The sequence below is a fragment of the Limulus polyphemus genome, unplaced genomic scaffold (genome assembly GCF_000517525.1).
Source record: "Limulus polyphemus unplaced genomic scaffold, Limulus_polyphemus-2.1.2 Scaffold6766, whole genome shotgun sequence".
NCBI lineage: Eukaryota > Metazoa > Arthropoda > Merostomata > Xiphosura > Limulidae > Limulus > Limulus polyphemus.
The window spans coordinates 25,255-41,702 of record NW_013672376.1 but is presented as its reverse complement, the minus strand read 5'-3'; the positions used below and the strand labels follow the sequence as shown (position 1 = coordinate 41,702).

The 16,448-nt window shown below is 33.4% G+C and overlaps 1 protein-coding gene across 3 annotated transcripts in view; it reads right to left on the bottom strand.

Moving 5' to 3' along the window:
• Positions 1-5,187: 5,187 nt before the first annotated feature.
• Positions 5,188-16,448, bottom strand: part of LOC106474053 (FAST kinase domain-containing protein 3, mitochondrial-like) — a 33,860-nt gene continuing 22,599 nt past the window's right edge. Inside the window, exons 6-7 of one of the 3 annotated variants that reach the window (XR_002613835.1) lie at positions 14,983-15,126; positions 6,356-6,483 (exon numbers count right to left, since the gene is read on the bottom strand). Coding sequence is in view for 1 of the 3 variants with exons in the window: in XM_013934738.2 (XP_013790192.2) it covers positions 6,270-6,483 (214 nt within the window). In the remaining 2 variants the exon portion in view is untranslated. Of the gene's footprint in view, positions 6,484-14,520; positions 14,672-14,982; positions 15,127-16,448 lie in introns of those variants that run through there. The other 2 variants (XR_002613836.1, XM_013934738.2) reach the window with 2 other exon arrangements.

Sequence of the window (16,448 nt, the reverse complement as noted above, 5' to 3'; positions counted from 1 at the left end):
AAACCATCTACACTAGATACCACTATAATTATGTCATTGATGAGCATTTTAAAATATATATATATATATATATATATATATATATACATATGTAGAAATATATCTGTTTGTTCTTGAATTTCGAGCAAAGCTACACGAGGGTTATATGTGCTAGCGGTCCGTAATTTAGCAATGGAAAACTAGAGGGAAGGCAGCTAGTTATCACAATCCACAGCCAGCTCTTTTACCAACGAATAATGGGATTGATCGTCACATTATAACGTCCCCATGGCTAAAAGGGCGAGAATGTTTGGTGAGAGGGGGATTCGAACCCGCGACCCTCAGATTATAAGTCGAGCGCCATAGCCACCTGACCATGCCATGTCAAACATGGCTCGGTGAAGTGATTATTGAAAAAAAAAAGTGAACAATTATGTATGGAACTGTTGGTGCATCAGATGAGGATAAATGTATATTGTTCACTAAATGTTATAGTACTTTATAAATAGAAATGGCTCTGACAAGGGAAGAAAGAATTGTTGTAGAATAACGTACAACAATTCCATTATAATCTAATTTAGCATTTGCCGATTTTCACCCTAAACAGCCAAGGAGGGAGGAAGAGGTTTTTAATAAACCTGACCCTACCGATCGCTACTACTAGCGATCAAATTCTGATAATGCGAACCCAACTTTACAATACTTGGTTTTAGAAAAGGAATACTATTTTGGTGTAAATAAAATAACATTCCGAATATATTTGAGATATAATTTTGAAGATGACTACTACGACGTCAAGAAATGAGACAGAAAATTTAAAGAAGAAAGGAAATTATAATAAAACGAAGAAAGAGATATAAAACTAGAAGAAAGAGACTTACTGTTTAAGAAATAATTAAAATCAAAAATACATCTCATTGAAGAAAAAACTAATGAAGCTGTAGGGGAACGTACAGAGGGATTACAAGTTTGAAGAAATGTAAAAGGTCGTCAATGTAGTCAAAAGTGAAGTATATAAGGACATCAACAAAGTCAAAGCAAGGTATAAAATAAAATCAGTGTAAGAGTAAAGCATCTGGAAATTATCAAATCCAAAAATTAAACCAGCCACGCTTTGTGCATTTGATCAAGAGTTACAACTGACCACCACTACCACATACGAAATAGGAGAACTTAATTGGTTTACACCTATTACCAATAGTGCTGTTTCACCTACTACTGAATGGCCATCGTGAACTGCTGATATTCAGTTGTCATTGTTTATGAATTGCGCACAAAGCTACACGAGGGCTATCTGCGCTAGCCACCCCTAATTTAGCAGTGTAAGACTAGAGGGAAGACAGCTAGTCATCACCACCCACCGCCAACTCTTGGGCTACTCTTTTACCAATGAATAGTGGGATTGACCATCACATTATAATGCCCCTATGGCTGAAAGGGCGAGCATGTTTGGTGGGACAGGGATTCGAACCCGCAACTTGCAACCCGAGCACCCTAACCACCTGGCCTTCAGTTGTGTAAACTGTTGATGTACAAGCCATTACATCTAATGGCTTGGTTTATTTGAATTTTGTGCAAAGCTACACGAGGGCTATATGTGCTACCATTTCCTAATTTAGCAGTGAGACTAGAGGGAAAGTAGCAAGTCATCACCACCCACCACCAACTCTTGTACCAACAAATAGTAGGATTGACCGTTACATTATAACATCCCATTGGCCGAAAGGGCAAGTATGTTTGGTGGAACGAGGATTCAAACTTGAGACCCTCAGATTGCAAATCGACTGCCCTAACCACCTGGCTATGCCAGACCACATCTGATGGCACCAACAGTCCTAGCTTTTTGATGATTTGAGTTCAATCCCAGACTCACACTGTTGCTGCCAATTTTTTTCCTATGCCTAGAAGTGGTACAGAATCCACTGAAATGTAACGAGATGGCATGCAGTTGGCAAAACAAAGCAACACAGGACAAGACAGCTTTCTCAACATACAGATCTGAGATTTTTCCAGAAAGTACAGAAGTAGATTTGTTATAACTTTCAAAACACATCTGAAGAGTTCTTGTAGCTGTTCATAAGAGACTTAAAGAGGTTGGTCAAAGAAAAACTGTAGTGGGATCATTGTGACCTAGAGTCGAAGCAAATCTGTGGGGATTGTACTCAAGACCACTTGGATTTAATGCCAATACTCTTCAAGTATGTTTAGTCTTCACTTCGTACACCATCATACTAGCATGTAAACAACTGCAAAGAGTTATAATAACACTAATGTAGTTGAACATGACTACTAGACTGGTGAGCCCAATATGGTCTAGGGCAAAAAAAAAAAAAAGGACTTCAGTGGAAAAACTGGTCTCCACATGTCTTGAAATAGTTGTATGCACTATAGGGGTGAGAACCTAATTTATGAGGCTGTACCCTTATGAATGAAAATGTGCTTTGACTGTGAAGGAGTTTCTTTAAAAGAATGCTACTTTCTATGTTAAGTGGCTTGCTCCAAACATGACAGAAAACAAGCCTATATGGAACTCCCTTCAGTGTGTTGTTTTAGACCATCACTCCTCACAAGCCTGTTTAAATAGGCTACTTTCACTTGGCTCTGAGTTAAACCAAGAGTGCAACACGTCCTTTTTAAAGTCCATTAAATAATTTATATTGATTGTTTAACTTAAACCTTTCCCCTCACTAGGGTTGGGTACTTTTGCTTGTAATTACATACTAGCATTGACACAATGACAATATTTAGAGCAATACTGAATGAGGAAAGTTTGTATCTAGACAGAAAACATTTCATGGGTTGATTATATAACTGCAAAAATTCACTAGACTGACTCTGCACAGCATCACAGGAAACCTTTTGTGTCTTCCTTCTCAACAGGCATGTGTTCAGTACAGTGTTTCTGAGCTCTAGCAGGTCAGAAGTGGATGGATAACTAGAGGATGTTGATTGCTCTACACTTGAAGCTGGCTGACACTTTCTGCAACAGGTCCATCCTTAATATAAATCAGTAACAATTACCTTAACTGTGTGAGTGACAGTATGAACATCAAGAAGGAGAGTACATCTCTATTCATACTTTATTTTTGTCATTTGCCAAAAGAGAGTTAGTATTGAATGGCTAAATTGGTGGCTTCACTCAAAGTGTCTCATTCATTGCAAGGTGTTGGGTTAAGAGGAAAAACAACAACAATATGCCTGAAAAAAAAAAGATAATTAAAGTGTTGGCTGCAGCAGTGTCCACATGGAACTTAAACATTCATCTATTATTATTAGAGACAAATATAAGTGTCATCTGAACTAGCCATCAAATACATGTCTGAGCAAACTGCTGTGCTTGCCTGAGTCACTGGCTACACCTTACTCGGGCTCCATTTGTTTAATACTGAAATAACCAATTGGACTCATTGGACCCAGTTTAGACAAATAAACAAAATGTTGAAATAAATACAATTATAATACAGTAATAAAAACTTATTTATAATTGTACTTTATTTTTCTCCTTACATTTCTATATTGTACTGGGTCCATTTGACCCAGAATGGTAAGAGGAGCTGTGAAACCTATCTGGTAAATCCAGAATTAAACTAGGTAGAGCAGCTGGTATTGCCAAGAGGTCCTGTAAAGACAACTGTCATATATTACAAACGTTTTCAAAGGTTGAATGTATGTGTAGTTGTTGTTGTTGTCAAGAAGTCTTGTAAAGACAACTGTCATATACTACAAAGGTTTTCAAATGCTGGATGCATGTATACAGTTGTTGTCGTCAAGAGGTCCTGTAAAGACAACTGTCATATATTACAAACGTTTTCAAAGGCTGGATGCATGTATACAGTTGTTGTTGTCAAGAGGTCCTGTAAAGACAACTCTTACATATTACAAACGTTTTCAAAGGCTGGATGCATGTGTACAGTTGTTGTTGTCAAGAGGTCCTGTAAAGACAACTGTGATATATTACAAACATTTTCAAATGCTGGACATTTGTGTAGTTGTTGTTGTCAAGAGGTCCTGTAAAAACAACTGTCATATATTACAAATGTTTCAAAGGCTGGATGTATGTGAGGAGTTGGTATTGCCAAGAGGTCATGTAAGGACAACTGTTATATATTACAAACATTTTCAAAGAATGGATGTACGTGTAGAGTTGTTGTTGTCATGAGGTCCTGTAAAAACAACTGTTATATATTACAAAGGTTTTAAAAGGCTGGATGTATGTGTACAGTTGTTGTTGTCAATAGATCCTGTAAAGACAACTGTCATATATTACAAAGTTTCAAAAAGGCTGGATATATGTGTACAGTTGTTGTTGTCAAGATGTCCTCTAAAGACTATTGTCAAATATTACAAAGGTTTTCAAAGGCTAGATGTATGTGTACAGTTGTTGTCAAGATGTCCTCTAAAGACTATTGTCATATATTACTAAGGTTTTAAAAGGCTGGATGCATGTGTACAGTTGTTGTCAATAGGTCCTGTAAAAACAACTGTCATATATTACCAAGGTTTTAAAAGAATGAATGCATGTGTACAGTTGTTCTTGTTGTTGTCAATAGGTCCTGTAAAAACAACGGTCATATATTACAAATGTTTTCAAAGGTTGAACGTATGTGTAGTTGTTGTTGTCAAGAGGTCCTGTAAAGAAAACTCTTATATATTACAAACGTTTTCAAAGGCTGGATGTACGTGTAGAGTTGTTGTTGTCAAGAGGTCCTGTAAAAACAACTATCATATATTACAAACGTTTCAAAAGGCTGGATGCATATGTACAGTTGTTGTTGTGAAGAGGTCCTGTAAAGACAACTGTCATATATTACAAAAGTTTTTAAAGGCTGGATGTGTTTAGAGTTTTTGTTGTCAAGAGGTCCTGTGAAGACAAATCTAATATATTACAAACGTTTTCAAAGGCTGGATATATGTGTAAAGTTGTTGTTGTCAAGAGGTCCTGTAAAGACAACTGTGATATATTACAAATGTTTCAAAGTCTGGACGTATATGTAGAGTTGGTATTGCCAAGAGGTCCTGAAAAGACAACTGTCATATATTTCAAAGGTTTAAAAGGCTCGATGTATGTGTATAGTTGTTCTCGTCAAGAGGTCCTGTAAAAGCAACTGTCATATATTGAAAGTGCATTGTTCAGAATATATACATGGTTAGAAGTTGATGCAAAAAAAAGAGTAAATTTTTATTCATGAAAGCTACAAATGAAAATACTTCCACAATAGAAAAATATGCCAATCTAAGTATTTCTCTTGGCATATATTAAATTTTTCAGATGGTTACCTTCATTGTATATATATACATGCATTTTATTTAAATTATTCCTAGATAAATCATGTTCTTAACATAATGTCAATTTTATTTACATATTCCACAATATTCTCATTTTCAATACATCTAAACCAAACAAACTGATTAAATTCCACCACTTTATTACTCTATTTGCATTTCTTTTCTAATAAACACTCATGAGCCATAAAATTGGTAAAACTAGTCTGTTTAAGTGGGGGTAGTTAATCAAACATTATAGTCTATTCCAGTGGGAATAGCTAAACAAAAATTAACAATTCATGTTTCCATCATATCATTTTATTTGTTATTTCATATCTTACATCCAGATATGACTACCTGATATAAGGATAGAAAAAAAAAACCTGAATCATGTTCACATATTTGTTGAAGGTCATGAATTACACTGTCTACGAAAAATGATTTTCAATACTCTATGTAAAGATTGCTTCAGAATTTCATACAAAGCTAGACAAAGGTTATGTGTGAACAGCCATCTCTAATTTAAAATATAGACTAGAAGGAAACACTCTTCACTAGTTCTTAGGCTACTTTTGTCTGATCAAATAGTATGATCTGACCATCACTTATAGTTCACCTATGGCCCCAAAGTGTTGTGTATGTTTTGAAGGGATCCAAACCACAAATCCTTGGATTCACAGTTAAAAAGTGCTAATCAATAAGTCATTCGTGACCTATCTGAAAATAATTAAACAGAGTGGATAATATATTACAAGTTATTTAGTTTTAGTCTGAACATACATAATTTAATGGTAAGAAAAATAAATAAATGTTTTAATCCTTGAATACCACAGTGAGAATCCTAATCTGTAAAAACTAGAGTTTAAACCTTCCTGCACAACAATAATCTTATCTTAATTTTCTAAGAAATTAAAAAAACATGTGTCCAGATGCCTAAATTTAATTTATTTAAGAAGCAATATATATTTACATATATTAAAATTTCTAAAATATTTACATTTTAAGTCACATTTACAAAACTAATGTTATGATGCTGAAGAATTAAAAGGAAATACAAGTTGTTTCTTTAGATAATCCAGCCTTTCTGTCTGAGAACTCAGCCTGTTTAAGGCCTCATAATTTAAATGAACAACTTCATAGCCGAGAAGATGCAGGTGACGCTCCCTTGTGGATTGTGGACCAATAAGATGATCAGTATTCAGACAGTAATGTTCTGGTAAATGCACAAGGACAGCAACCCTAAAAAATACAAGTTGTAAATGCATAATCAAAAGAATTTTTCAAAAGCTGTCAGTAATCTACATAAAGAGATAGTACAGTCAATACTGACAAACCTGCAAGCAAAGAAATGTGGAGTGAGAAACTTAGAATATGCTTACTGAATGATTAAAGAGATAATTAATACAAGCTCCCTCCTGTATTAAAGTTTTTAGAGTGGGTTGCTTACATTAAGTAATATACATGTAACTTCTTTGGCTCTAGCTAAGTCTTTATAGAAAGTGGTTTGCTAATGAACAAAGTACTTTGCTTGGCACCAAGAAAAGAAAACTACTTGTAAATAAAAAGCTCAGAGTAAATTCCTCCACTGGCTGGCTCCAAATTATTGATTCTAAGATAACTTCTATCTCTACGTTATGGTTCCAGACTTGCTCATTCTCTGTTGACTGGTTCTAAACTAACCCTGTGCTATACTATGCTTAGTCATCCGGAAAAACTAGTCTTATCCTGGTTCCTTATAATGTATTTTACCACTTGTAGTTCAGTTTTACTCCTTATTGTATATGCTTCAGTTACAAATAAATCTTCTTTCCACTAGCTGGTCCCAAAATCCACCCCTTTTCCATTGACTGGATACAGACTAATTTTTTTCTCTAGATGTTGAATCTAGAGTAACTCTCATTTCTGCATGATGTTCCAGACTAACTGCTTTCTCTACAAGCTGACTCAAGACTAACCCCTTGACTAGATGATGGCTCCAGACTATCTCTAAATGATGGTTCTTGACTAACTCCTTTCTCTATAAGCTGACTCAAGACTAGCCCCTTGACTAGATGATGGCTCCAGACTAGCTCAAAATGATGGTTCTTGACTAACTCCTTTCTTTATAAGCTGACTCAAGACTAAACCCCTTGATTAGATGATGGCTCTAGACTAGCTCTAAATGATGGTTCTTGACTAACTCCTTTCTCTACAAGCTGACTCAAAACTAACCCCCTTGAATGGATGAAGGCACCAGACTAGCTCTAAATGATGTTTTTGACTAATTTATTTCTTTACAAGCTGAGTCAAAACTAACCCCCTTGACTAGATGATGGTTCTTGACTAACTCCTTTCTCTACAAGCAGACTCAAGACTAACCCCCCTTGACTGGATGATGGCTCCAGATTAGCCCTAAATGATGGTCCTTGACTAACTCCTTTCTTTATAAGCTGACTCAAGACTAACCCCCTTGGCTAGATGATGGCTCCAGACTAGCTCTAAATGATGGTTCTTCACCAACTTCTTTCTCTGCTTTCTTTAAATGAAAATATAAGTATTGGACACGTATGCTAGTATAAAGCTTATTGTGAGACTACTTCCTAAGGAATATGTACTTAGACAGCAAGCCACGTGATTATGGTCGTCAGTGCCAACTGTCATGTTTATCATGAAAAATTAGCGGAAAACAGTGGAAATCCTCTTCATACTATGTATGATTTCCTTTCACAACTTCAATTATTTAAACATACTGTTTTAAATAGAAAAGTATTTCTTTTTCTTATCTTTTATTACTGTCATTATACTGTGAGATTAAGACACACGCTTGGTACTAGTTACTTCTTTAAAATTCATCCTTTATAAAACCAGTTAGAGCAAGAAAAATAAGAACAATATGCTCTAACACAAACTGTTCAACTTGTTCCTACTTTTATCCTAAAAGATGGTTAAAAGTTCATGTTACAAAAATAACAGCCTAAGACACTTGTAAATAAACTTTTTATCCAGGTGTAGTAAAAAGCTTAATGTATAATAATAATAATTTTAGAACTTTGCAAATCAAAGGTATAATTAATGTTAATAACACACTTCTAAGGTTTAAACACAGCTATAGGAGGAAATGATGTTAAAACAGACCAGTTACAAAGTGAAATTGGCAGAAGGGTAATCACAGTAAAGAACAGATACATATATAGTATCAATGGCATTTCTTCTTTGGTGAAAATGAAGGGTGTAAGTTCTGATTAACACTCTGGTTATGGGTGGGTCAAAGTGAGAATGTGACGACCTCTGTTAAAGCTACATTCAAAAGTTAATTAAACTACCTTTTGGGAATGTATGTCAATAAATTTGGCATTAAAATATAGTTAATGATTAAAGTTCTTATATTTTCTAAGTTTCAATTTCTTAATTTCAAAAAAGTTTTATTCAAATAAACTCTCATTCTTCACTTCCCCGTGTTACTTTCTACTCTCTGAATTCTTTTTAAACTTTCTTCCTTTCCTTATATAGACTTCAGAGTTTCCACCAGTTAGATACATAAGCTATAGATACTGACAGGTCAGAAATTAAATCTTTATTTTCTGATATATCAATAAATTAATTACATAACCCATAGAAGCTCCTTCCAACTTTTAATGTTTCTGAAATCACTTATTTGCTCATACTTACTTATTAATGGTACATTTTTATAACCAATAGGGTGGAGGTGATGGAAAGGGCAAAGTGCAGGAGATTTAAGCAGGATTTAGAGAGGAAATTAAGCTATTGCATGCAAGGCACACAGGGGCTAGTGATGATTTTCAGGATGTTGAAAGGAGTAATAATAGGACTAGTAGTGGTAGATTTAATTACAAAGAGCAAACTCTGATATTTAAGCCTTTGGCTTGTGCATATGATGAACTGGAAGAGGGAAGGATAACAAAAGGGACAGATAAGGATGGGAATGAAAAACATAAGTATGTTACTGTTATAGGAGATTTTTTGGTACAGATAGTCTGTGGGTAAACAGGTAGAAAAGAATTATATTATGCTATCCAGGGTCAGGGTTGGAGGATATAATTGACAGAGCAAGTGATCTAGTAAAGGGTGCTAGTAGTGATACAGTCTTTGTAGTGCACATAGGGAAAAATGTTGTAGGGAAGAGTAGATCATAAGAGCTAATTGTTAAGTTCAAGGAATTAAAACAACAATTCTGTCAGGGATATTGCCAAGATGTAATTGTGGGGATGAAGTTATAAGTATGTCACTAGGGCAGAATACTAGGCTTAGGTTAATATGTTAGTAAAAGCAGGTTGGCTGGTTGGATGTATGAGATCAGTTCAATGGAAAGATGGAGCTTTTAGGAATGGATGGTTTACATTTAAATAAGGTAGAAACTAGCTTGTTCTCAAGGGCTATTAACTCAACTGTAATTTTAAACTAACATTAAACAGTAGAGAGCACCAGAAAAAATAAAATGTAAAGAGCAATATAGTGTGGGAACATGGTACAAAGGTAGTTTAAATGGTTGACTAAACTGTTATTATTGTATTGCTAGAAGTATAAGAAATAAAATGGATGACTATAGAGCACTGGTTGAAACAGAGAATTTTTCATTTAATGGGAATAACATAAACCTGGCTAAATGTAGACATTTATGATGAAAGGGATTTCTTTGAAATACAGGGTTATAGGTTGTTTAACACGGATAGAGTACTAAAAAGATGGAGAGGAGTGGCTTTATATGTAAAATGTGAGTTACAGCCTGTTCAAGTTGAGATATCCCAGCTAATAGCAATGAGGTTGAATCTGTTTGAGTTTCTGTTAGTAAAATGTGATGCATACCATCAGATGAAACTGGTGAAATTAATGAGAAACTCCACAGGGAGAATTCAACTGTCAATGATGTTATAATTATGGGAGATTTTACTTTCAAGCATATAGATTGGGAAATGTTAGAATCAAATGATAATGGAGACAGATATTTAGAAACTGCTAAGGATGGTTGTCTTCAACAATTGCTCAGGGAACCTACTAGAAACAATGATATTTTAGATTTATTGTTAACTTATAATACAAAAATGGTTGATATGGTAGAGGGTGGGGAACAGCTGGGTGCAAGTCATCATTGTATAATTATATTTGATGATTTTCTGCATATAAGGATATAAGGAATAATGATATTATGGTCCCAAATTTCAAAAAAGCAAATTCTGAAAAGGTGAGACAAGAATTATGTATTGTGAATTGGTCAACTGCATTGGATGAAGATACTGATCAAATGTAGAAAAAAATTAATAAATTTTTTAAATATTCAAGATAACTATGTTCCTTATAAACAAAAAAAAGGTGGCTGCAAGTAAAAAAACTAGATTGGCTTACAAAAATAGAAAAGATAAAATTAAAGTTAAGCATTATATATATATATATATATATGTACTTTAAATTCACTGCAATGATGGGAGATTTGAAAGACTATAGAAGATCAAGAGAGTAGGTCAAATGAGAAATTGCAAAGTAAAAAAATCATGAAAAAAAATGTTGGCTGAAAATGTAAAAAAACAAAAAACATTAAGGATTTCTTGAAATTCATTAAGGGTAAGCAAAATGTTATGATGGGAGTAGGCCTTTGAAGGATGATACTAGGAGTTTAATATCTGATTATTAGGATATATCTGAGTTATTAAAGTCTAATTTATCTTTAGATTTTTACTGATGAAGATATAGGCCATGAATGGTTGCTAGATGGAAACAAGGTTGAGCAAGATTATCACACTAATTCTGAGAAAAAATTGGGAAGTTTAAGGAGTAAAAAGAATGACATGAGTCAGCCAATATTTACAGAAGTGTTTTGAAAGAGGTCAAGGACTGGAATGTGCACCACTTACTATTATGTTTTCTAAGTCCTTGTATTGTGAGCAGGTACAGAAGATTGGAAGTTGGCTAATGTTACTACTCTTTTCAAGGGAGGTTAGTTAAAGTGGATTTGATTGAGGTGTTTAGGATCATTAAGGGAATTGGTAATCATTTTTTATCATATTTAGTAGTGAGAATGGTAAGACTAGGAGACATGAATATTAATTTGACAGGGTAGAAATCATCTACATCTAAGACAGTTTTATTTTTCAAAACAGGGTGGTGGGCCTTTGGAATGGGTTTCTTCAGATGTGGTAGATTTAAGTAATTTAAGGGAGTTTAAAGGAAGGTTTGATACATAATTAAACGTTAAAGGCTAGTTTTGAGCGTTTTATTTTTATTTTGGAGTTTAACATAATGGACAGGATGGCCTAGATGGACCAAGGGAGTTCAAGAGGGGTTGAGTTTGGAAAGACAGAGAAAAACCTGTGAGAAAACACCTGTGTAACACAAAGGTCTTCTGTAAAAGGAGTTTGCACATGCACAAAAGAGAAAAGCCAATTTCCAATTGTACCAGAGTTAATAGATAGCTCCAGAAACAAGCCACTACCTCTGCAATCTGTGATGGCCAGTCTTTTGAACACAAGAGTTGCCAGAAAGTAGTGACATGATGAGGAGCAGGAGAATGTAGGAGGGTTGATCCTACAAGGCTCCCATGGGTGACAAACCTGTTAGAACCCTTACACGAAGCAAAGTGGAATATTAACTCTTTCCATACAGGCATCATTTTCTGTACATGTCACAAGGAGTTAATGAGTTACATTACAAATTTAATCAAACAACTTTATTACCATGGTATATGAATAACCTTGGCATCAAACATAGCTAATAATCTAAATTTTAATCTTATGTAAGTTTTAAGTTCTTCATTTTAATAAGGCAATGTTAAAAGAAAATCCTCAATTTCTCCTAGTACAAGAATTGTGAAAATTGCTTTCTAGGTGTTCCCTCTTCTCTAATTTATTTACCACCCCTCTGAAAAGTATAGAATTTAACGTAAATTACTCATCATAATATTGTTATTACTCAGGCAAAGCATAATTTTTATAGCATTCAATCTTATTTGGTTACAGAGCCATAAACTAGAAAATCAGACCCTTTTGCCACACCCACCTGTCACAAATTGCCAATGGTTTTCTCTGATGTTTAATACTATATTATTTATGACCAATAGAAAGCCAAAGTTTTAATCTATCAAATGACATACTATATTACATTGTTTTTTTCTGTACAGAGAATTGTCTATTTTCCTTCCAGTTCAAACTTTATTTCCACAAGAAACACACTGACCAGTTTAGCTGAATTTTTAACTGCTCTTTTTGCATAGTTAGAAAGCCAAAAAATTATGATAATTGTAGAACATTGTATGTTTTTTAGTTGTTGTTATTCTGTGTTCTTAGTTGCATTATTTGATTAAATAAACAATTACTTTGTGTAGTAGTACCACTAGTATAACAAATTAGGGTTAAGTTTTACCGACAGTCGATAGCAAAAGAAAACAAAAACTAGACCTAGGTAAATACTATATTTCTTGTTTTTCCCATGTATTCTTTATTTATTATAATAAAATTACCTAAAATGTAAAATTTAGAAACCTTTTAAGTTAAATAAGGTTAGATTGGGTAATAGAATGAAATCTATATAAACAATACCCTTGCATTTGTCTGTCCAGAACTTTCTCACAAATTTCTTGATAATACGCTAAAATCTCATATTGTTAGATATGCCTTTATTAGATGAGTCCAGATTGCATATTGGCGTTTCAATTCAGAATCACATTACCAATTTTTTGCATAGTCAATCTCTTCAATGCAACAAGCATGATACATGATGACACGATGTCACTGTCATCACGTGATGACTGGCTTCGATTTCAACTTTAGCTTTTTTATTTGAAAAATACTTCATACGAACAACACTTAACCCATGTGTAATTTCCATACAAAAAATTAACATTACACTAAATACAACTTCTATAGACTGTCTCAACTTATTTAGGTCTACAATAAGCATGTGCAGTTCATTCAAAACCATATGCTTGTCACTTTGTAAACATGCATTCAGATGTTTCTGCATATTCAGCTAAGTTACCTCCATTACAACTTTACATTTACTTTACTTTGCAATAAATTTAGCTTCAGTTCATTTCATATAATGCTATAAACACCTTTTAGCTACCTTTTTCTCTATTATAGGTTTTTATGCATTTCTTTGTTTCAATTCATAAAACCGTGTCATACACTGAATGCTCATAACTGTTTCATACTCTGTACACTATTATAAATACCAAAAAATATACTTTATTGTTTACTATACGTGTAGTTTATATTAAATAAAGTAATGTATACATGAGTTTGTTTGTCTGACCATGTAAAATTTTTTCAAATAGGCCAGGATTTATCGATCTAACATGTAATGCCTATGAGAAAGCATGCATAGCTTAATTGGCATGCAATGAAAATGATAGAATAAAGAAAATTCAAGCAAAGGGCATGAAAACTACTGCAAATGTTTTACATGTTGTGGCTAGTATAATAATGATATAAAAACATTTTCCTGAGGTATGCTGGCAAGTAGCCTGTGCCTTACATAATTTGATAGTACAACATAAACTCCATGTTCGCCAAGTGATTTACAACTTGTGTGGTGAGATTGTTAGTTAGACAGTTCAAAGGGCAATAAAACAATAAACTTTAAGTAGAAACAGATGTATACTGTTACACTTTTTAAGCTATTTAGAGTAAACAAATGTATGTAATTTCATGTCACAATTTGAAGTCATTCTAGAGAGAAAAGAAGAGTAATTTAAATTTATTTCAAGTTTTTTTTTAATGATGGTAACAAGGTCAGTCAAACTGACCAATGTTGTATAGAGTTAGGGTAGAGAAAGTAACATAAAATATAAAATTTTACTTAAAAAAGCATTTGAAATTTATTTAGGAGATTTTAGAGATTAAGCAAATGAAACTTGACAACTTTCAGATGAATTAAAAGTATTTTTAATCTTAAAATGAAAATCATTTTGCACTTGGAGCAGTCAACTCTGTGTCCCCCATATATTCAAAGAGAAATTGTCAGTGAAAATTCTTCATTGCACCTTCTGATTTTTTTTTTTTTACAAAAGACTCTTAATGCTTACTGGAAATTTTCAAAAATTTGTTACAATATACAAAACATTTTAGAAGTTGTAGTATGAAAATTATGAAGGATAATTTGGGGTCACAAACTCAGGCAATTCAATCGAGCCTGTAGCAAGAGTGTTAAAAGTGTGTAGAGAGGATAGTTGATGATTTGCCTCAGTTTGAGTTTCCAATGTCTAATAAACTCCACGAACCTTATAACAAAATAAAAGAGTACTTGCCACAAGGAGATCCCTGAAATAAGGCCGAGGAAGGTGAACTCCAGAAAGTAAGGCATTTTGACCCTGCAAATCCCATAAATAGAGAAACCTAGTTAACTGGAACACTGTGAAGGAAGAAGTCAAGGCCAAAGTGGAGAACAGGGAGATGCAGTTGCCCACAGTAAAGCTTTCAGGGTTGCAAATGTAGAGCCTCTGAAAGAAGGTAAAGAATAGACAGATAGCACAGAAGCTGATCAAGACAAAGAAAAGCAGAGCAAGGGTGAGAAAAAGAAGAAAGAGATTCTGGGGACTAAAATTCAAGGTAGGAAAAAGAATCATGACTGTAAATTACAGAATAAAATTCTCTAGGTCTATAAGGACAAGGCAGCTGAGTTCATTACGAGGTTCAGCATGAATTTCAGGGAACAGGAAAAGAGAAGATATTCACAAAAAAAAAGACAAGAAAAAGTAGTAGTTTGATATTTAGCAAAATCCACTGGGGAAAGAGAAAAAGTGTCACATACCTGTATAAGCAAAGTAACAAAGGTGAGGTGACCTGTTTCTTGTTAGGAAGGAAAGAACCAGAAGCAAAACATGGTATGAACAGACAAAACTGCCTAACGATGAGATAGGCTCAGCTGAAGTAACAAGGCAAGAGATTGGAAATCCTGGATACAAGATTAAAATGGAATTTTTAATGAAATAATCTTACTAAGAATTTCTCAATGAATATATGGAGTCAAAGTGTTGACTGCTCTAAGTGCAAAGTGATTTTTCATATTAAGATTAAAATAACTTTTCTTCCTCTGAAAATTTTCAAATTTCATTTGTGTAATCTCTAAAACCTCCTAAATAAAGTTCAAACGTTTTTGTCAATAAAACTTTGTAGTTTATCTGCTATTTTTTCTAACCTAACTATACGAGGTCGATCAACTTGAAGTACATCTAAATTACCTTTTTTTCTTGCTAGAATGACTTCAAATTGTAACATGAAATTACATTTCTTTGTTCTAAATTGCTTAAAGCTCGTAACACAGTATACATCTGTTTCTACTTAAATTTTATTTCCTTTGAAACATGTCTAACTAATAGTCCCACCACACAAGTTGTAATCCCACGACAAACATGTAGCTCATTTTACCCTATCAAAGTACATAATGCAAAAGCTACTAGCAAGCATACATCGTGAATAATTATTATTTTTATTTATTTTACATTACTTAATAAGTTTCTAATTTTTAATTTTAGTTACTAAAATTATTTTTATTGTATAATAATAAATTAAGAATACATATGAAAAACAAGAAATATGGTACTTACCTGAGTCTTTTTTTTTGCTGTTCACTGTTGATAAAACTTAACCCTACTTTTCTATTCATTGTACTATTACACTAAATAATTTATTATTTAATGAAATAATGCACCTAACAACACAAAATAATAATGTAAAAAGCAAATAATGTCCTATAGCTATCATAATTCTTCCAATTTTCTAACTATGCAAAAAGAGCCTTTTGAAATACAGCTGAGCTTGTCAGAGTGTTTCTTGTGGGAATGAAGTCTGAATTGGAAACAAATGATTCTATGTACAGAAAACAATGTAATATAATATTTCATTTGATAGATTAAAGCATTGACTTTCTATTGGTTATAAATAATATAGTATTAAACATCAGAGAAAACTACTGTCAATCTGTGGAACAGAGGATGTGAAAGGTGGGTGTGGCAAATGGGTCTGATTTTCTAGTTTATGACTCTGTAAAAAAATAAGACTAAAGACTATAAAAATTATGCTTTGCCTGAGTAATAACAATATTACAATGAGTAATTTACATTAAATTCCATAGTTCTCAGAGGGGTGGCAAATAAATTAGAAAAGAGGGAAGGCCTAGAGAGCAAATGTTACAATTCTCATACTAGGGGAGATTGAGAATTTCTTAAAATATTTAGATATAAAATTGAGCATTTAAATCTATATATTATTAAACTT